The sequence below is a fragment of the Nothoprocta perdicaria genome, unplaced genomic scaffold, assembly GCF_003342845.1.
Source record: "Nothoprocta perdicaria isolate Ctin4 unplaced genomic scaffold, notPer1 scaffold_186, whole genome shotgun sequence".
In the NCBI taxonomy this organism is placed as follows: Eukaryota; Metazoa; Chordata; class Aves; order Tinamiformes; family Tinamidae; genus Nothoprocta; species Nothoprocta perdicaria.
This window is the reverse complement of record NW_020455049.1, coordinates 210,368-233,139: the sequence shown is the minus strand read 5'-3', so window position 1 is coordinate 233,139 and position 22,772 is coordinate 210,368. Positions and strand designations below refer to the sequence as shown.

General features: G+C 43.0%; 1 protein-coding gene across 10 annotated transcripts in view; it reads right to left on the bottom strand.

The window, feature by feature from the left end:
- Positions 1-3,172: 3,172 nt before the first annotated feature.
- The window catches only part of BRSK2 (BR serine/threonine kinase 2), a 141,066-nt gene continuing 121,466 nt past the window's right edge, over positions 3,173-22,772 (bottom strand). For 3 of the 10 annotated variants that reach the window (XM_026036786.1, XM_026036783.1, XM_026036788.1), the window contains 2 exons: positions 15,864-15,911; positions 3,173-4,319 (listed from right to left, as the gene is read on the bottom strand). In XM_026036786.1, the coding sequence (XP_025892571.1) occupies positions 4,096-4,319; positions 15,864-15,911 (272 nt within the window). In that variant the 3' untranslated portion in view covers positions 3,173-4,095. Of the gene's footprint in view, positions 4,320-15,353; positions 15,461-15,863; positions 15,912-22,772 lie in introns of those variants that run through there. The other 7 variants (XM_026036789.1, XM_026036787.1, XM_026036785.1 and 4 more) reach the window with 4 other exon arrangements.

The window sequence follows — 22,772 nt, the reverse complement described above, 5'->3', positions numbered from 1 at the left end:
CGCTGGGGCGACTCCCCAACGGCTGCGCCCAACGGCCGCCGCACGCGCCGCGGCGAGTGCCACCGCGCACGCGCGCTGGGGCGACTCCCCAACGGTCCGCGTCCAACGGCCGCCTCGTGTTGCGAGCCTCAGGCTGGACCCGGAGAACAGCCCCGTTTGGGGCAGTTGAGGAGGGTGCAGAAAGGCAGAGAAAGGGGAAGCGGGGGGAGCCCCTGTTGGACTCAAAATGTCCGCAGGGAGGGTGCCACCTCCTTGCCTCAGGTCTCCCTAGGCATGGGCTCTGCTGTGGAAGATTGTGTCAGGCCTAGGGGATGGGGGAGTGTCCAGGCAGGTTCAGTTCCTAAGCGTGCCACAGTCCTGTGAGCCTGAACAGTGGATTCGGGGGCTTCCATCCAGCAGATCAAGTATAAATGTCAACACCCTGAAGCCATGAGAGCTGCACGACAAGCCAGCAGCCGTACAAACCAGTCAACAACAACAAAAAGCCAATGCAAACCAGGAACATACCTGATAGAATTTTTCAAATGTATTTGACAGGGTATTTCAGGCAGGGAGGGTGGAGAAATCCTTCCTATGCTTCATCTGGGAGTAACCTCAGAAGACCACGTTGGAGATGACAATGACCAGTAGCAGGGAGTTTCTCACGGCCATTTTCAAACATTTCACATCTGGGGCTTTGGGTTTGTCTGCAATTTAGCTTCATCTTTTTTCATGGGTTACTGTGAAAAGCAGAGCTATGGGGTAGAACTGTCCTTCCTTTTTTATTTTTTTTCCTCCCCATGCTTGGCAAGGTTTTGCTGGAGGGGTAGAGGACTCTGGGTGAAGCACATAGAGACCCCAGAGCTGCATCAAGACGAGGTTAATTCTTCAGCCACGAGGATGCCACCTTACATGCCAGCCATCTTCCACCTTGGTATAGAAAACACGGGTATTGTACTTACCAGCATGGCATAGGTGGAAAGAGGTTCTTTTGCATGGACACAAACAGGACACTCAACAGCTAGTATCTTTACTGAATGAATTTATTGGTTTTTGAACTAAAGTTGCTCACAGTTATTTAACAAGGGATACATCAGATTTTTTTTTGTCCATTTTAAACCGTTAAATAATGTCAGTTTGTGTCTGTATATGTGTGTGTGCGCGCGTGTGTGTCTTCAAAGTACAAAATAGGAAGGATAACAAGAGGTATTGCTTTCATTTATTCTTATATCTTGTGTAAGTAATCCCCTTCCTGCTTGTACCACATGGGTTTTGCTGATATAGGTATTTTTAAATTATTATTATTATTTTGTATTGAAATCCCAGCCTTTTGTAGAGGTACAATGTAACAGAAGCATCAAAATCTATACACAAGGGAAGAGAAAAGAGGGAAAAGAAGGACGGGGGTGATGGGAGGGGAGCTTGGAGGAGAAGTAGAGAGAGGGCGGAGGCAGGAAAGACAACGAAAGCAAAAGAGACTAATTTACAGCAATGTCATGCAATTAAAACTGCCCCCCTCTCCTGCACCCTTGCCTCCCCCCCTCCCCAGCCATCACTCCCTGGTGTCTGACATGCACACAGCAATACGAGAGAAAAGTTCAAGAATAGGGAAAATAAATAAATAAATAAATAAAACGAAAAATTAAAATAAATCCTTCCCATTTGGGGGGGAATGGGGAAATGGGGCAAAAGTCAAAGGTCTTTGCCCCAGTTGTGTCTTTAAAAATTCCTTTTAATCTCCAAACCTATGTACAAGTAAAACTGGTCCAATAAGGGGGAAAATGATGAAAAAAACCAACAACGACAACAACAACAGAAAAGAGAACTCATCCAACATTATCATTAAAAAAAAATAATCTTGCGATACAACATACACCCATAGGAACCCAACGAGCAGCAATTGAAGGTCATAAAAGCTGAACACTAATGCTAAGCCTACATTCTTAAAATCTCAGTCAAGAAGTACTTCTCACTGTGTTTTTGTCTTCCACGCGTAAAACCACGTTTTTTTTTTTTTGTTTTGTTTAACCTTTGAGCTTGGGCCAGAATAAGTTACACTTGGTCACATAACTCTTGAGGAGGAGGAAAAAAGGCGACAATTCTTCTCTCTCGAAGTCACAAGATGAACACTGACGAAATTTCTGTGTCTTTTTTCCCCCTCCTCCCCAAAATAAATAAGAATCAATGTTGCCTCTACACAATTATTAAACAGAAGATATATCTAACAGCTTATTTTTTAAATATATATATATGTATATATAAATAACCAAGACCTAACAACTGAAACACAAAAAAAATGGTCCCCATCCAATCAATCCCACCCGCCTCCCCCTTTCAAAAAAAAAAAAAAAAATTTATAAAAATATCTTGCAGTACTTTTTAAAGTTTACAGTAGCTTCGTGATTAAGTCTCCCATTGCCCTGACTCCACCTTGTCTTGCTCAGATGAATTTAAGTGCCAGTGATTTGCACACACACACACACAGGAAATAAAACCCAAGATAAGTCTCTTTTCTTCCTCCTCTTCATCTTCTTCTTTTTTTTTTTTCTTTTTTTTTGTAGGAAAACAATCACCCAAGCCAACAAATGAAATCAATAACTTAAAGAAATAATACTGATATCAATGCAGCACTAGCAACACAACAATTGCATCTAAATGCAGGGTGTGGTGGAGGATCCAGCTGGTGGAAGAAGGTCCCAGCGCCGCGGTGACACAGTGGCAGGGAGTCGACAGATGGGGAGGAAGGTGTCCAAGGAGGAGCAGCAGTAGCAGCAGCGGCAACTGTGCCTGGCGGCGGGAGAGACAGTCCTTGGCAGAATCTTGTCCCTCTTCTTTGCTACCAGAAGTTGCCTTTTCCCTAAGTTTTAATGTTTGTTTGTATGTGTTTGTTCAGTTAACCCCCTCTCCCTGCTAAGTTTATACCTTTCCCCTTCCAGCAGATCAAAAAAGCAAAATGATACAATCAAAAAGAAAAAAAAAGAACTTTTATATATGTGTATATATATATATGTATATATGTATACTTATACATAAATATAAATATATATATATGTATATATAAGAAAAGGGGGGGAAAAAGAAAAGGAAAAAAGTGGTGGGGAGAAAAAGAAGTTTGAGAAAATCCTGTGATGAAGCTCCCCAATATTGTCTTGGTTCAACGCTTAGTTTTGAGTTGCTCCCAGCTGGTTTCTGATGAGAATACGCTCTGGGTTCACGAACACTGCGCTCCCGCTACACCCGTCTCCTTGCCCCGCACCCTTCCCCACCGGGCTGAGGTCATTTGGAATTGGCCACAGGCAGAGGTTGCGCTCCAACAATTTGCAACCTCCTCTCAGCCCCGACTGTGCAATCTCATAACTGAGCAGAGATCTCTCTCTCATGGAACACCAAAAAAGAAAAAAAAAGGAAAAAGAAAAAAAAAAAAAAAAAGTGCACTGGGGAGGTGTCTGGGGAGAAGTGGGGGAGAAACCCACTTCCTGAAGGGAGAGGGGAGGCTGGGAACCTCAAACAGGACTGGTCCTTGGACAGTCTACATCGGTTGCCTTCCGTCAACAAGTGTCCGCAGAGCACAGAAGGTGAAGCCGTGGCTGACATGTTAACTTTTCGGGATAATTCCTGGTAGCAGAGCGGAAACAAGTGGTGTCGTCAGAAACACAGAGAGAGCATGAACAGAACAAGAAACAAACCAAAACAAACCAAAACAAAAATAATAATAATAATAAAAAACCCAAAAAATCAGGAAGGAGGAAAAAAAAAGAAAAGCACTCAAAAAAAGGGAGGAAAAAAAACAATCAAAAAAACACAACCCAAGATCTGGCGAACTGGGTTTGTCATCTGTGCTACCTTTTCTTTCTTTTCATTCTTTCGTTCGTTTGTTTTTGTGTTTGTTTCTGAGATATATATTATATATCATATATAAATATATATATGTATATATATACAGTCATTCCTTCATACAAAATTTGTCTATAGACAGTTTTGTACTGTTGTGGCAAGGTATATACATCCTTCTAGTTTAGAGACTAGCTTACTAAGGAATATTCTTTCATTCTTTCTTGCTTTTTTGTTTTTGTTTTTTTTTTTTCTAAGTTATTTAATTTTTTTTTATGTGTTTATTTAAGGTTGGTCTTGTAGGCCGACTGATGAGACCATCTTTGCCTTGTCTTTGCCAGCAGGGTACTTATTGTCTCCTCTAGACCCATAGTCATTAGAACCGGAATCGCTCCGCTTGCTGTTTGCGCTATGCTTGGTTGGCGTGCCGGGGGGATGGCTCACCTGCCCGTTCTTCTCGTCTGAAAAAAGTTGTTTAATTACGTCAAAGAAGTTACTCAATGGGCTGCCTGGGTACACAAAACAGAGGAGACAAAAAAAGAAAGAAAGAAAAAAAAAAAAAAAGGAGAGGGAAAGAGAGAGAAAAAGAGGAGAGAAAGAGAACAAACAAACAAATGAACAATGGGGTTTTTAACGAGAAGAACATGATGAGGAGATCCAGAGCCACGTGCGTGGGGGTTTGTGGGGGATGAAGACAATGAGCAGGAAGAGGAAGAGTGTTCAGGATGGGACACCTACAGAAATAAAGAGGCTGGCAGCATAAAACACCAAGGGGGAAGGTCCTAGTTTTCTCCTGAGGGGATGGGCACAACTGTCTCACCTAGCAGGAGCACAAGGTGATGTGTTACTGAAATACTTCTAATACCTGGTGTCACTTGGCAACTCAGCACTGAAGGGTCAGTCAATAACCCTGGATACAGACAAATCCCTTGTTATTGCTTCAGTTACAAACAGGGTATTTATATGCTGTCACCAAACGATGCTTTGCTTTGCAGCCTTGCTAAGCATTCTGACTACACCAGGCATTATGCTTTCCTTGCCTGTCTTGTCTTCCAACCATCTCCTTGCTCACGTTCAGCCACTAAACCTGAAGCATTTGAGCGCTCCAAAGGAAAAGATTCAAAAAACGAGCTATAGCTGACAAGACAACCTCCAAACACATGGGGATTTGAAGCTTCAGCTTGCAAGCTTCTAAGCACCTCGAGCTCCTCCTTACAACAACACATCTGGAAATGAAGATGCTGACCGCTTTGCAGAAGCAGGCTGTTATACATGCAACTATTGCTGGGAACTACCATGGCCAAGAACTACTTCCTCGTCGCCCTGGATTTATGTTCTGTCTTTACAACACAGCCTCTGTGATACTGATGTTCACTACAGCGCAGTCAGGAGCCACAGAGGGATGCAGGGCTGTATGCTAACGGAGCAGCTATCTCGTCAAGCAAGCTAGCCACTGGAGCAGGCAGCACTATTAACATGGCTTACGCACTGTGAACATGTGAGAATATCACCTTTCATGCCACTCTGAAAAAATCTCTTTTCTCCACCATTTCATCTTCTGATCCAACCCAAGATTCACTTTAGCATTTGCTGCTGTGGATCATGACACATCCTGGAGCCAGCTCCAGGGACCAAAGGGACTGCAAACAGTGAGTCTCAAGAAGAGACCCTGAAGGTGGGCATCTGAGAGCCCCTGAATTTACAAGGCAGAAATATCATCCAAGGAGCTCTGCTGTGCTTGCCTAAGAGCTACATGCTTGGTTAGATTTAGTCAGTATTTTGCAACTCCAAGATGGTTACAGAAAACACTTGAGCTGGTGGGGGTCAGACAAAACATCACGTAACCCCCTCCTGCCAGGGTAAGTCTGATGCAGTTAAAGATCCAGTTGTGTGTCAGCATGAGTGGTACCAGCTCAGGAACAGCCCTCAGAGGCTTTGTGACACACAGAAGCTCAGGCTGCGCCTGCCAGCTCCCCTCCACTGAGGATGAGACTTGAGTAGCAGGTCCTTTCCCTCACCTGTACTGGGAACCCCTCTGTGCAACTACGTTTTTGGGCTGCCAGGCAGCAGAGGTACATGGTGTTCTGTTGTTCAAACAAATTCATATTAGGTCATTACACACTCTTAATACATTAATTCTCCAGCTCCTGGAAGGAAAGGGGGGCAGTGATTTCTGCCTTGCAGGGCCCTAGTATGCTATGAAGAGAGCGAAACCTTTCAGCCCTGAGATGGCAACAGTTGGGAGAATAGGGTTTTCTTTGTAGTAAAGATCACCGCTTATCCATAGTCAGTGGACACTGGGGGCTAAGTATGATTATATTCTCCTTTAGTACAAAAATGCATAAGAGAATCAGTTACTGCAGCAGACAAGTACTGTCTGTGTGGCGACCTGTGTGAAGGGTCGAGTGCTTTCTTATCAATCTAGCATGGAAGATGCTAGGTGGACATCAGTTGCTGTTATGCAAGGAAAGAGGAAATATATAGGATTTGTGCCCTGCAGAACAGTATGTGTTGCCCCATGCTGAGCAGGCAGTTGCAGCCTTCCTCTGCATGATAACAGGCACTGAGAAAAATCCAGCAGCTGGTATGGAGCAAAGGATCTCACAGTCTCATCGCTCCCATTCATTGCTTCTCTTCCTCTGCTTGCTGCTTGTGTCTAACCTACTGCTGGCCCTGGTTCTTGTTCTGTGTGTGCATTCAGTTGCAGCATTGGTGCATTCGTTTCTGGAGGAGCATCACGCATCTAACTCAAGCCTTAGAGATGGGCCCAAAAAGACATGCACCGCCATTTCCAGCTAAGCTGGGAAGAGCTGTGACACTCACAGTCATTTCTGAGTCAGAGCTCCGTGATCTCCTACTGCCTCCCTCCCACACATGCTATGGAAAGGGAATATCTGTTTCTATGACTTCTAATTCAGAATCCTCTGTAAGTCTCCCTAAAAACCTGAGAGATTTATGGGCACAAGTTCTGCTCAGACTCATTTTTATTCTTTTCAGGTGGATACTCTCTTTCAATGAAAAAAGAAAAAAAGAAAGCAGCGTAACACTCAACCTTGAATGTAGGAATGTGGAAATATCCGGGGTTTATGTGGCTTTGGACCCCTCATCTTCATAAGCGAATGGAGTCAGCAGAGAGAATGAAAAAAGAGCACTGAAAAAAATGCTGGAGAGGGAAAGACTGCCAGGTTGGGAGAGAAGGGGAGGGAAGGAGCTCTAGTTATTCAGCTGAGCAGTTTGTTCAACAAGCTTAGAGGGAAAGAAGAGGGCAGAGTAAGCAGCGATCTGCAGGAATTGGGGAAGTCTTCATTTTTGCATAGAGAGAAATAGCAGACAGAAATACAATTTAGAGGAACGGAGTAATAAAACATTTTATAAATTATACGTATGTGTCCTGTATGTGATGAATCCTGATACAGGATTTTTAATCATCCTATTAAAATATGCAGCTCCCGTTCCACCCACCCTTTCTCCTCCCCATGCCCTATTGGCTTCTCAGTGCCTGGAGATTTATTGAAGCAAGAGTATTTAACAGTCTGCTTTTCCTTTGCATATATCTCTACTGGATTCCTTACAATCAGCATTTTCAGGTAAAAATTTAATGGAAGGTAAAAAATCCTTAGGGATATTTAAAGAGAGCTACTGAAAAATAAAATAGGCCATTTCACTAACCCTTTCCTTCCTTTGTCTTTTATAGTAACTGGACTTGCTATTAAATACATAGTAATATGTATTTAATTTAACTCTTAGTTCTCAACAGAGAACTGATCCTGTGCTGAGCAGTACAGACGATCTGATGTTGATGGTAGCTCCACAATAGTGTGTTAGGCCACACTTGGGCTGGTCTAGATATTAATCTTTGAACAGACAAAGAATCCTCCTATTGCTCTCTGGGGTTACATAACCATGGGTCAGCTATGCTGGAAGCATGAAAACGGTGGCGGTGTCGTTCCTCTCGGTGCTCAGCTCCCTGTGGGTTATATGCCCAGCAACAGAAGACTGGAAAATACAGGTGAAGATGGAACAGACGGGCTCTTGTAGCAATCTTCCATCCCTCACAGTCAGTGCAAAGTAAGTGACAGGCTGTTACACCTGCAAAGCAACTGGGGGGGCTCCCAAAGGGCCCCTCTCCTATTTCAGAAAGTGCGGTGAGATCCTGCTTCCTCTGTGCAAGTCTAACTGATTCTTCAGAATTTCCCTTGTGTTTCATGTATCTGTAACTAAGGTCATCTTGCCGCTGGAAAGCAAACATTTGTTGACACTGAGCAACGAAGATATGAAGGGCAGTAAGGGTGAGAAACCATGAGAAGGATCAGAGGCAGGAGGGGAGGTTCAGGTTTATATCTTTCAGGAGATGCACGTTTCTGAGTTGACCAAGTAGCTGAGTGTTGCAAGACCAATGGGAAGGGAAATGGGCTTGAAAACAAGCACTTGAAGCTTACAAAAGGATCATGAACTGAAGGGATGCTAAAGGAATATATTTATGGAGGAGGCACTGGTTTATGGCATTGGTGTACTACCCTATCATGTCCAAACATTGCAGAAGAACTTGGGCACACATCTGTACAGAACAGGCACTGAAAGGGAAGAACAGGGCTGGGAAGGGGCACAAAGAGGTGAAAGGAAGCTGGGCAGACAGCTTTATTAGCCCTCCATACTACTGTTCCTAAGATGTCTGATACAGACTAAGCCTCCTGGTATCACAGGTACTAGGAGCCAAAGGTGCCCCATTTAAGAGACAAAAGAGAAAATTAAGTGGTAGCACCAAGGAAGTCCTGGTCTGGCTCTGACCCTGAGCAGCACAGACCTCTACAGGAAGCTAACAGGAGGTGCCAAACAAGCAGCTTCAGGACACGCTTGGAGGCTCCAGTCACTGATTTGAGCCTGCTGCTTCACAACATTTTAAGATCGTCAGATAAAGGCTAGATCCTGTTTTTGTTGAAGCAATGTGCAACATTCCCACTAAATTAATAGAAGCAAATCCCGAGGCGCTTCCTTGTCCTGTGAAACTCGCTTTCAAGTCTATGCATTTTTAATCCACTGCTCCTTGCAGTGCTGAACACAGAGCTGTACAAAGCAAATAGGCCTTCTGTAGGATTATCCTCTGGCTTGCCCTGTGGTACAGTCTGAGAAACTTTGCTTCTCTACATCTTTACTGGCGGCTTTGGAAAAAGTAAATGGAAAAAGGTCTATCTCCACTGAAAACAGAGACCCATTGTGGAACTAACTTCTCACATTCCTTCTCTAGACCTTGTTTTCTTGTCCTTTCAGACTGCCCCCAGCCTATCTCTGTTACTGAGGTTTTCTTCTTCTGCACATTTTTCTTTTCTTTATTCCCTTATTTTTTATTCCTAACTTGTTCTGTATTTCCACAGCAGCTGTGGTTTCAGTGAATCATGTGGCAAAAATCCAACTCCTAGCACATAAAGTATCAAAACACTCTCTGATGGGAGATAGTCCATCCTCTTTCAAATCCATTCTGCTACTTTGACAGGGTTCTAGCCCTCCTTGTTAAGACAAGGCTTTTTTTTTTTTTTGTCTCTCTGTGTGTTTTCTGTTGGCAGAGTCCCTTCTGCCTTCAAAACCAGAAGATTTAAAGCACAGAACCCATCCAAGAATATATGCACTGAAAGTTACTAGCCTAAGAAATGAGGTAGAGATGAAAGTGGCTTATTCCTATCTAGCTGTTTAATTATATAATGCAGGGGTCTTTCTCCAGATTAAGGAGCCAATGGTGTAGGCATAGTACAAATACAAACTGGACGGATCCTCAAGGAGCTCAGAGGCTACCAAAGAAAACTACAGGGAGAATCTCTCGTTCCAGTCATGTGACAGACAGTTGGATGGAGGAGGCCTCCCTCTAGACTTAAGGATGACAGAAAGACCTTTGCAATGTCTTGCTGGAGGCCATCACACAGAACCTCTTCCTAATCCATAAATGCATCCCAGTCCATTTGCACTGAACAGGGAAAATGATGGAAATACCAAGGCTGGTACCTGTCTAAAACTGCAGAGATGAGTATGAGGTTAGAGAATCTTTTCAAGGGACAAAAACACAGTTTCATATTTACTGGATTTTTATATTGTCACAACAGGTTGACTAGACCAAGGTCCTTTTTATTTTTTCCTGAATAATTTACATATTGGGGCAGCTACTTTGATTACTTCTTGTTTTGGGGCAAGAAAATGGGAGACAGACTGATAGACCACACAACAACTCCAGTTCTTAGTTGGACTCCTGAATTCTAATTGGGAAAGACTATTTCCAGAGGTAAGAACGGAGCTTATTTTCCAGAGTTCTATGTTGTTTTGGATTCTGCCAATAAAAATGGCAACTGACAACAGTGTTCCTAAAAAAGAGGCTGCTGCTAGGAACTATCTGGATTATCCCACTGTTAGGCACAGGTGTCCATGCTGCCAGCAGAAAATGGGCACTTACAGTCAGTACAGAGCTGGACAGATTTGAATACCAACCCTCAATTTAAATACTTCATAACCCATCCTTGTTCCTGCTCCCCTAAAACATCCCATCTCCTCTGCAGGAGAGAGTCCCTGTATTTGCAGCTAGCCAGATGTATCCAGATGGCCATTCTGCTTCCATTTTGCACATTCACTCTCTCCATACATGCACAGAGAAGCTAAGAACTGTTTCAGCCTACTCATTGCAGCCAGTATACTGAGGCAAGGAGCTCTTGAGTGATGTGTTACTGAATGGTGAGGACAGGGAGCAAAGATTCAAATCTATGTCAAATATATGGGACATTTTTTTTTTCTTGCTTCTACCTTCTGCAGAGCTAAGGCATGAGTAATTTTTTAGAAAAACAAACATGTCTCCTACTGATAAATAGCTCTGGTCAATCCAGCACTATCGCATAGTGTTTGAAAAAGGAAGCATAACAATGGGGAGGAGAGAATCATATATTCATTTGGACAGCTGGTGGCACTGAAACAGCAGGCAAGGAGAGAGGCGAGAGGAAGGGATGCCAGATTTTGTTGTGAAATTGTGCTGCTCTGGCAAACTGGTTGCTAGAGGACTCAGCACAAGAATTCTTTGCATCTATCTGTCCTTTCACAACTGCATGAGAGGGGAAGCAAAGCCACAGCAGATGATGGTATCATTGCTGCTCATCCTTTTAATATCTCTGTTGCTTCATTCTAAGTTCTTGTTCAAAAAAGCATCAGGCATGTATTGGCTCTTAATAATAAGATTTTTGTCCTTTCCTGCCCATTGGATGTTCAAGAATGATCTTAGAGTTCTTAAGTTCTCTGACCTGCTCCTAAGGAGAGAAAACATCTGTTAATACTGGTGAAATGTTAATTCCTCATTACCTCTGAATCAATCCCTTCAAAATACAGTTTAATTTTCAAGGGAGGCCACTTCAAATCTAGCTAAGTGCAGCAAGGAAATATTCACACAGAATATCCGGATGGAAGCACTGCCTGCCATAAATAAAGTACCCTGATCTTAATTAAGAGAGAGATTTGTGTTTTCTCCAGATGGAGATTACAGAGAAAGAGGAAAAGACCTTGTGCTGGAGTGCAAACATCTGGCTATACATATCAAAACAGGAGCTGATATGTACCAAACAATCTTACACATCTGGATTCATCTTTAGTGTGAATTTGCCTTTTCTTTGTTCTCTTTTCTACCATGCGAAAACACAAGTCATTCACTGGGAAAAAAAAAAAGCCCACAATTAGAATGAAGAGCTTTGACTACGGTGTAGAGGGAATCAGGTGTGTATCTGGATGCCAAATAGTACTAATAGAACGGGCAAGAGGGAAATCTGTCTTGAACACTTTGGACTCATCTCACTTACTGTGATCCATTCATCACGACCGAGTATGTGATGTTTCACATAGGACTTATTCCTCTGACCCTTCATTTGGGTCACAATATATGAATGTATGCATCAAGAATCAGTCATGCTCAGAAACACCAGTAACCAGCATCTTTTTCAGAAATAGTGTTGTCTTTTGACAACCTCACAGTGTAAAAATATTGAGAGGAGCCTTGTACATGGGAGGACAGCTTACATTTCATCTGCATCTCTCAGCGTCAGTGTTTCTGCCATCAGGTAGGACTTCATGAATGCAAATCACCATCTTCTCTCCCTTCAAAAGGCAAATGGCTATTCCAAAGCAAGTAGGATTACTCTAAGTAATGACAATATGGATATGGATTACTTCCAAGAGCACCAAATCCAGATATTTTCTGCTGCTATTGACATCAAGCATCTCCAAAGCAGCACTCACAGAAGTTACATGCTACGTTTGCAAGCCAAATGTGATGTAGTCAGTTTTAAACCACAAAGCCTCTCCTAATTTCTACGTTAGGAGAATTCAGAAATTTCAGAAATTCAAAGCCTCTCAGAATTTCTGAATTCTGAGAATGAGTGGTTGTGGGGGACAAAGTCACATGTTTCTGAGTAAGAAGCAATATCAAACTCCTAAGACACTGAAACCAAGAGATATGATTGAGATATATTAGGAAGATATGAAAAGCAACTTGCTGTGTTTCTTGCTGTGGTCAGAACACTTTGGTGACACTCACTGGTACAGAAAAAGCTGTAAGTTTTTCTGTTTAACACTGAAGTGTCAGTAATCAAGGTTTCACATTGCAAGCAGTAATATAGGATGAACAAGAATAAAAATGAGGTCTTCTGACCAGCCTGTTGTCACTGGGTTATGGCAGGAAAGCACGTCTGAGCAGTGCCTGGCTTGCCTGGATACTGACTTGACTGCACCTAATAATCCCTTCCTCCTCTTTTCATCATATGTTTCTGCGGAAGTGCCAGTGATGTAACCTAAGGCTTCCCTGAGGAGTCAGGAAGAATGGGGAGGAACAAGCAAAGACAGCCTTAGAGGTAGCAGGACTCAGCCTCAGGGAGCTTCAGGATGGAGACTGCAAAGTTTGCAGGCTCTCTGGCAAGTTTTTCTCAGAATGTGAAGTCAAGAACTAGGCAGGATTTGCAGAGCTTTCTGTGCCTTGGTGAAATGCAGCTACTAAGGACTCCACCAAACTGGGGATTGCTGAGAAGAGGAGCCATCAAAGGCCTTACACGAGCTTTACTGTTGATTCAACAACCCAAAGAAAGCCTCAGCTCAGTCTTTTAGAGTCCTTAAAGTTTTTAAGGCTTTCAAAGATAGGATCTCCTCTGAACAGGGACTGCAGAAACGACACTGTGGGCTTCTGTGTGGCATATTTCAATGGCTCCGGATTTCGTGTACAGTTTCATGTACTTGTGTACAACCTATTCTTCAGTGGGATAGACAAAAATACCTGATTACATGGTAATAAATAGTTGGACCAGTCCTGGCCCAAAAGAAACAATATCAAGTTCGTTCTTTTACAGCCCTGTTGACTTTATATGCCTTAATGGCCCATATAAAGTAGTAAATCTTATTTGTCACTAAACTGATTTGACTGAATACATGCAAGAAAAAGATCAGCTAAGTAGGAAGGTGCCATTTCTACAGTTTTTCAGATTATAGCTACATTTAATTTTTTTAACAAGGTAAAGTTATTCTCTATAAAAAGATATTAAAGACTCGATGTAAACCACCTTACGCTTTCTGACACTAGAAATGTCCTTTCTCCCACTGCAATGGATGGAAATGTATAACAAAGTATCCCATCCCAATGGGGATTTTAACCTTATTATGAGTCAAAAGGTTTCCCTCTGCCTGTTATGAAATATTATAAGTAGCAGTTTTCTAATGTGCACAGGTAGGAGTGATACAGCAGCTGTTTGGTCTGATATAGTAGCTGTTTGTCATTTGCTCCTTGGCAGCTCCTACAACACACCTCTGCTGTTCAGGAATAACTTGTTTTTCAATGCCAATTGCTATATGCAAAATCACATTTCAGATGGATGACCACTGCTAGCCGAAGATGAGATAACATTTAGAGGACTTAATAAATCTGCCTTGCTGTTAATTACAATGTTTAATGGTTTATAGTCAGTCAAAAGGTACATCTCATTCCCACCAGAGCTTTCACATGGTTGAGCCAGACATAAAGCATCTGATGTGGTGTTTTTTTTTCCCGCTCCAGTGCTAACTCTTTTCCAAAAACGATCCCCAGGGCCCATTCTCAAAATGCAGAACAATCATGAGGTCCAAAAATCCCACATAATATAGCTTTTTTTACACTATTTGTACTTACTAGACAAACACTGCACCAACTTCACTGGGGGCATCTGTCCTCCAAGCCACAGAGAACAGTTTGCTAACAGCAGGCTGAATTCTGGCATCAGTGCCCTGAACTCCCTGCCCGAATTGTAGGTGAGCTCCCCTGCATGCAACACAATGGCTCCTCATTCACACAGGATGGCAAAACTTGGCATGGTGGCTGTCACCACGGCGTCTGCTGCGTGATAAAGATGACGCAAATTAAGCAGCCCCACTAAATCCTACCACCTTTCCTTTCTCTCCTCTGAATTTATACACCTTCTCTGCACAGTAGCTGCCATAAAATACCCTCCTTGGTGCCTCCACTGTCCTCTGGCCCTTGTGGGACTGATGTGGACGCTGTGATGGCTGAAGGACCTGGCTGAGCTGGGGGTGAAGGGCAATGCACCACTGACAGAGGGCAGAGTGCTGGCTGGGCAGCCACCTTAACTTGCAGATACTCAGCAAAATCAGCATCTCAGGATTTGGGTGTGATGTGAATGCCAGATCCACGCAACAAAATGAGGCTTCAGGGAGGAGTTTGATCTCTGGTGTCCTTAAGAAGAAGCTAGAGGTCAGCTTATCACCTAAATGAGTCTTCATGAGGAAACTGGGAATGACAGGCCCAGAAATCTCAAGAAATCAAATGAGTCCCCTTCAGAGGAGGAGGAAAACTCCCTGTTCGAAAGCTGACATTTATGGGAAAGAGATGGTCTGAATTATAGAAAACAGGTCCAATCACACATGCACAAGACTAGCATTATCTGCACTGTGAACCCAGAACAGCTCTCCTTAGTGCACAAAGTGATGACACAGGAGTCAGGTCCAATTGGAAAGCAGCCCCTGCTCACTGACCGCTCCTCAACAGCTGCCCTGTCGCTGAGATACCTGAATTCGATCTAGATACCTGAAAAGAAACCTAAAAAGAACAGGGGACTCTTGTACAGAACCTTTCTGTACAAGCTAGAAGAAGGATCCCCAAACTGTCTCTTGTAGTAGCTGGGTATTTCCACTGCTACATTTGGAGGAGTCAGTATGGGTATGGGGACTGCAGGGAAGCAAGTAAACCATTGTGAGCACAGAGAGGAGGGAAAGAACAAGTTAGCCAAACTTATGTAGTCCAAGAAAGGTAAGCCGCAAGTTTTGCAGGAAACTTTTATTTATTTATTTTATTTTTATTATTCCTAGCAAAAATCTGAAAGCCCAGTAAGTACACAGCTCCTCCGGCTAGGGACTTGCTATCCTTCCCCAAGATCAGGCTGCAACTAGGACAATTTACGCTAGCTAAGTGTCTGGCGGATAGTGTGCAGTGAGTCATAGGGAGGGTTTGGAAAGGTTTTACCCCAAAGATATATGGGGAAGAAGGGAGTGGGTGCAAAAGGGAATTCAATAGCATAGCAATCCTGTCTCAATAAATAGCAGGAAACAAAGGGGGACAGCAGCTAGCAGGGCAGCATTCAGCTTCACTGTGGAAAAGGGACTGAAGAATCATGAATCAAGGGCAGCAAGTAAACAAAAGAAAATCAAACCAACAAAAAGATAAAAAAAACCAAAAAAAGAAAACAGAAAAGAAAAAGAAAATCACTGGCCTGGGTTACAGTGAGGGAAGAAATCACAAGTGCAACACCACACCCCGTGCCGTGAAGAGGAAAGCTGTGGCAGAGTCTGTGCATCTAGGCATGGAGAGGGAGGGATGGAGTAAAGGGGATGTGTCTGTGTCCACCAGGGAAGTGAAAGACCCGTCGGGCTGTTACAGTCTTGTAAAGAGTGTGGGAAGGCAGGGAGAGGGAAGGAAACCCGGTGGACGGGGCTGGACGGCGCGAAACAGAGTGCTCAGCGGGGGCTGGGGTAGGAGAAAAGGCAGAAGGGAAGGAAGTTCTTACCACATTTGGAAAGTCTGCCAGTCATCAACTCCATACAGTTAGTGGTGTCTGGATCATAGAACGGAAAGAGGAGGGAGGGAGGGAAAAACACAAAAAAAGGTTTCCATACCTCTGTGCATAAAGTAGTAACTTAGCACATCATTACCTGAAGCAGGAAACATATACACATCTTGGGCTTCACACACCCCGGGCCAAATTCTTTCACCCATTTATGCCAGTGCAATCCTGGACATGCAACTTGAGAGTGGAGTTTACCTCAGTCCCACTGTTCCCACCCATCTCTTTATCAGCTCTAGGGATCCATAAGGTGTAGGAAAATGCTCGCTACTCCATTAGCCAACTAAAAGCCTTGAAACACATTGTTTCATCTGTCTAGGCTTGTAAGTTATCCTGCAAAACCCAGAAAATGTCCAGCTAGCTCAGCTACATACATCAAAAGCTCAGAGACCGGGAGGAGAAGCATCTATATTGCAGTGCTACTAGACATGGAATACAGGATTTACTTAACCAGCTCAGAAACATCTTTCAGACCCCGCAAGAAAAAGCCCAAGGTCAAAAACCTGCCTCTCATTCACATGCAGTCTCTTATTCGATTTCAGTGGGATTGCTCACAGGCAAGAGAACTACGTGTTGAAAAGGTGGCAGAAGCCTGTCCGTAAAGCAATCCTGCCTGCTTGTGTGTAGCTCCCACTGCAACAGCCTCTGTCTGCTTCCTGCCTAGGTGCGTGAGTGGAAGGAGCTCTATATGTAAGATTTAATGTAAAAAGGATGCTGGACATCTCCAGGCAGAACCTCCAGCAAGCAGAATCTGCCATCAGGCAGGACACCCTTGCATTTGGGACCTAAATCTTTGTGCTCGTGCATGCTGTGCAATGGGGAGCACCCACAGGCTGCCGAGCAAGTGGGTAATAGTTAATGCACTTAGTTCAGTCTCAGATGTCACATACCAAAGAGTTCTTGGGAATATACATATATATACTGAAACTGCTATTTGCTAGGAAGCTCTAGCTACTCTTCCTTCTGCTGAAAAGTCATCAGGAGAGAGGTTAGGATCACTTCTCAGCATTCCACCCCTTAAATATTGAGAAAAGTAACTTCAGAAGGAAAAAAACATCTGGCACAGGCTATGTCTGGGTAAGTTATTTCCCCCAGCATCAATCCATGCTAGGAGAGCATGGATATGTCTTCTGATGTAGCCAGGCCAATTGTGCAGAGATCACATGGGAGTGCATGGAGTACAGTGCTTGGTCCAGTGACACTGGCCAGAGCATCTGAGGAGAACCGCTACGGTCTCCATCTCCAAGGACAGAGACAGGCTGGCAAAGGTGAAATGGAGACAATACCCATGGAAGGTCTCTCAGAAAGGCATAAGACTTAAAGAAGGAGAGAGGGCAAAAGGAAGGAGGTTAGGTAGAGGCGAAGGTTCAAGATTTGGAACAAGCTGTCAGAGGTGTCAAAGAGGCCAAGAGTTTATTTATCTTTGAAATTCTTTGGCTATTCTGAGCAAAGACAAATTAAGCTCCTAAAACTCTTCCTCCTGAAGATACTAACCAGGCTTAAGAACTGTGTATAGCTGCTGAGTTGTGCCAATGATCAGAAGTCACAGTCATAAATTTCTATTGTTGTTTTTCTTTGATAACCTGGAAAATTTTTAGTAGTTCCTGTCCAGCCCATCTGGGTCAATTATGTTATAATGCAATGTAACCCAGCTCTATGCTGAAAAACTCCAAGTATCCAGACAGTCATTAGCATTATGCTTGGAGAAAGTGCATAAAAAAAGCCTAAAGCCAGGAAAGCCTCAAATACATCTGAACAATTCCTGCTAATTCCCAACTTAAATTTCTTAAAGTCTTTCCCTCATGTGCATGAAAACTGACTGGCTACTCAGTCACTAGTGATCTGAAAACAAACAAAAAAGAGTGGCATTTGGATAATATCAGAATAGGTAAACATTGTGGTGGTTTTACTAAAATTCGCCTGAAATGGCTCTATTTATTTGCTTTTTTCTTTTTAGTTAAAAAAATCAAGTTAATACCTCACTAAGTTACTTAATAATTCAGATGAATACTGTCTTTTTTTCTAAGTCATTTGCAGTCAGCACATCTCTTTAGTATTTCATGTAAACCTAATTGTGTAACAGATCTAAATATATTAATCACGTGTGATTAGAATACAAACTGACAGATCAACAAAAGGAAAACGGATTGTAACACAGGCTTTTGGATAACTTACTATTTTAAGCCTTGTAATCCATTTTGTTCCTGAGCTACTACTTTTAGGCTGTAGAATTATTTTTGATGGATAGGGAAGAACATTGAAATGCTTTCAGAACTCAAGATCATGAAAAAATATCAAAGGAAGACCTAATAAAACCTATATTTTTTCTTCCTTAAAATTGTTATGGAAAACTGTAATTTGTATTCTCTGTATTGTCAGTCACGGGGATTGCACAAGAATCTGCCATCATTTCTTTTGTCTTCTTTATATGTGATCAGGTGTTTTCTTCCCACTCCTCAAGAATAGGAAAAATGAGCACACTAGAAACTGTAGCTCATGACAGCTGCTGCAAGACTAATAGAGTTCATATGCCTCCATCCTCTTTCTTGTAACATTTACTTTAACACCTCATTTATTTCCATCATATTGTAACTTCTGCTCTAATAAATATTCTACATGATAAAATATTTTCTAATTTTAAAGTAGAATTTTCATCCTTACTAGAAAGCCTCTTAGATTCTTGGCAGCCAGCTGCTGCTCGTGGATAATAATCCGTAACCTGGAGCCTGTAGGATCCAGATGTTATGAGTCAGATGATAGTCTAAGGGCCTTTACCTGTCTGAGAAGCGTTGATGTGTCATGTCACTGCATTTTTCATGGGTGCTTTTTAATTTTTTAATTAAAACACAGTGGCAGCGCCAGCTCTCCATCCTTCTGATGATAAATTAATTCTCTATTTCCTAAGCACTGCTGGCACTCATTCACACTTTGGATTTGACAAAGACTCTCTTATAAATGACACCCAGTTCAGTTCATTAACAGATGGCAAAATGCTTTGCTTAAAACCAGACCTTCCTGATCTGAGCATGAGAAAGCCAAGCATTCTCTGAATCCAATTAAAAAATAAAAATTGTTAAAATTCCACTATCTCCCCTCTATTTTCTTCAACTTCTGAATTTCTGTGCTTATCCTAAATTTTACTCGTTTGGGATGCTCTTGATGTCTATGAGACTATGATTTGTCCTAACCTAGGAAATACCACCCAAGCAACTGCTCCTCTGAGACCTCCAGAAAGCACCAAGCATCTCCTGCCAGATGCTTGGAGCCCCCAGGATACATTTCCATCACAGGAATGATGTCAAGGGAGAGACACCAGTTCCTCCGGTCCAAGATAGTTATCATTTCCCCAGCCTTTGGGTGCTTATCTGAAATGCATCATCCTATTAAACATCTGCAGTGCTTGGATGTTTTTCCTATGCTTTATGCTTTAATGTCAAGTCTACTTGACAAAAATTGCTCTGCCAAACCAACCAGGCTTTGCCCCACACCTTTTATAGGTGGGAATCATTGCGGGAAGATGAAGTGATTGCCCCAGACACTGTAAGAATGGTAAGAGATAAAGGATCTCTACGAGAATGCAGAGAACAATATAAACATGGAAGCTGGATGAGTCCCACACCAGCCTGACTTGCAGTCCAAATCCAAACTGGCCATTGCATGGCCCTGGAATGGGTCTGCAGCTGGAACTTTACCTTTCAAACACCTTAATTTGTAATTAGTCAACCTATAGCTCTTGTAAGTCATAAAGATCAACAACTAGGTTGCATAGATCAATGCTACAACCAAGCTGAGTCACACATGCATTTTTTTTTACATACGTACACCACCACAGTAAGAGAGCTAAGGAGCATTTACTGAAGATGCAATGGGAAAGAATTTGTACTGCCCTGTTTTGAAGATGGATATGGTCTCTAAGCATTTGCCTATGCTGACGAAAAGCAGATCCAGCTGCAACACTGAGAAGTTCTCATCTTTGAGGTGCCAGTGGTTAAAATCTGACGTAGAGCAGAAAGATTAACAATAAAGAAGAAGAAAACCTATTATAGTGAAGTAAAAAAATAGGCTATTTTACTATTGCTGATTGTCCAGAACATGGGAAAATGGGGAAAATGAGGATATGAAACACCCCACTGGCAAGATCACAGCATAAATGCAAGAAAATATCATGAAGATAAAGCTGATAGTCTGAGAATAACCACCGATCACTTTTGCATGCCCCCATTCACCAGCTGTTTCTATTACTCCTTTGTGTGAGGGCACTGGAGGCAGACGGAGTAACATTTAATGGAAAGTGTACTGGGCTGAAACAAAGGCAAAGAGCCAAGGTGGGGTTTTTTTTGTGTGTGTTTTCTTCCCTACAAAGATCCTTTTGCCCCACCAAAGGGCAATTCTGCCCAGGGACTACCTAAGTACATATTCTGCGTATGAGACTCCTGGACGGAGCAATATATGGACAAGAGACAAGGCCGAGTTCTTCCATGGGCAGGGTTCTTCCCTGCTGATCCAAGAAGGACTGTCCTCTCACAGTCTCACTGAGCATAATGGACACTCTTATCAAGAACACACGGACAGCTCTTCTGGTTCAGATCCAAGGACCAAACCATGACATGTTAGTAGCTGTATATGGAAACCCAGCAGGCCAAACACTCATGCTGCTTTCCCCTAATACTGCCTCACTTTCTGGCCATTTTTAGGTCAGGGATTTGATAAGCCTGCAATGGTTCCTCTGCAAAGCAATCCACAAAGATTTCTCTTGCAGGGAGCTGTCCAGTCTCCCTCTGAATATGGAAGTACTCGTAGGAGTACGAGTCTATAGAAGCTTCTTTCATCAGAGCTTGCTTCAGCAGGAAGTTCCACAGTTACTGCCTACTATGCCAGGAAACAGCTCCCAGTGCTTGTTTTGTACTTGGCTTAAAAAAGTTTCAGGTAATGGCATTTTTTTTTAGCAGAAGAAACAAAGCACAACCAGTCCTACATACTTGTTCTACGTCAGTCACAAGCCTGTCGGCCTGCTATTGCCGCAGCATTTACACCTCAGTAGATTTAATGACCTGAAGTATTAAGGGAGAGGCTGATGTATTATGCTGAACATGGCCAACTTGACAGTAGATTTTAAATGTATTAATTTAGCTTTGTGGATGGATTTCATGTATTTATGTATTTATTATAGAGAGTGTGGAAAACTATTTTCCTGCTTCAGAGTATTTGAGAAAGAATAAGCACAGCCAGTCTTAGGAAGAGAGTATGGCAGTGAATGGAAGAATATCTATGGGAGAGGGGATATAACAAGAGTGTGCATATGCACCATAAAAATACATCTGCCTAAATCAGGTAAATATGTGTGCACACATTCACATACACACGCACACACACACACACAGATGCATGGACAACACAGCTAGAAACACTGTTGTGAGCTGGAAGGAATGAGACAGAGGGAAGTGCGTTCTGAAACCCAGGCAAGCCAGCTTAGCGGGCTGGCATGCTGCACAGCAGATCAAAGAGGGGCAGGAGAGAGAAGGACAGTCCATGCCTTGTGCTTACTAGGCCTTGCTATTCTGCTTCACAGTGTTTACTGAATCTACCCCTTCTGCAGTTCTCACTTTACATGCATGCTTTTCTCTTGCAGATGGTCCGAACTAAAAGGCAGGGGAGACACTTGCACAGAGGTGCACAACGAGCTAGGGAAAACCCCAGTAACCTGACAATGGTATAAACAGGCCCAAACTGCTGGGCTGAATATCCTCAGAGCCAAGCAGGAGGGGATGAACTGTCAGCCCCTTCTGTTGCCTCAGTTGACTTTGCCCACAGAGCAGCCTTCAACTATGAAGCTGCACAGGAACACAGCCACCACAATGCACGTGAAGTGTTCAGAGATAGGGGCATGGGAGAAGAGAAACAAAGAATTGCCTCGTTTCTGCAGACAGAAATTAGAGTAATCCCATGGCAATTTCTAGACGTCTTTGCACAGGCCTGCCCAGCTACAGCTGGCTAGTTGAGCATGGTGAGCATCAGCTCTCTCATTGAGCTCTTATTCCTGTTTCCTCCTACCCTTTCACCATGGCTGGGGTATGTGAACCAAGGGGGATTCCTACTTTGACAAACAGGTTCTCTTTTTTTTTGCCTTCCTTTCTCTCTTCCTCTTGGACTCAGTTTCAAACTAATTTTTTGAAGTTCCTCTACTTCACTTTTTTCAAGAGACACACACCTAGCTGATGGCACAGGCGAGTACAGGAGGGTTTGCTTTCTGGGTGTCTCGGGAGCCGTCTTGCCTGAGTAACAACGTGGTCCTGGGAATTCTCACTGTTAAGTTTACAGAGATCACCCATTTTGATTCGGCCCCATGCAAAGCTATTCTTCCTTCGTTGGCTTTAAAGATCAGGCTGGTTTTCCCTGGCTAGACTGACACACGCTAGTGTACCTTTAGGCAGCAGAAAGAGATTGGGCATCTATTATATGATTTCTCCCTTCCGGAGACAGAGCAAAACTGAATGTCAGATACGTTTCTCACAGCACTGTTGGCCCAATATCTGAACCTCTCAGTTAGATGAATGGCTTTTATTCCTGCCATTGTGCTTCTGTAGCTAGAGCATACTACAGTTGTGTTATGAAGACAGCTCACAATTTTATTTATAACTTTTTTTTCCTCAGAAGAGGGTAAAGGCACTTTCATGTATTTTTTTTTCTTGTATTGTATGAAATAAGCAGGATTAATATGAACTATACCCAAAGGATACTCCACTGGGCCTCATTACTTCCCAAGAGGAAGCACTGGCAGAAAACTCTGGTTACTTGCTTGGGTTCAATTTAATTTCGAAAGTCCAGGCCTATACTCAATCAAGATCCTGAACT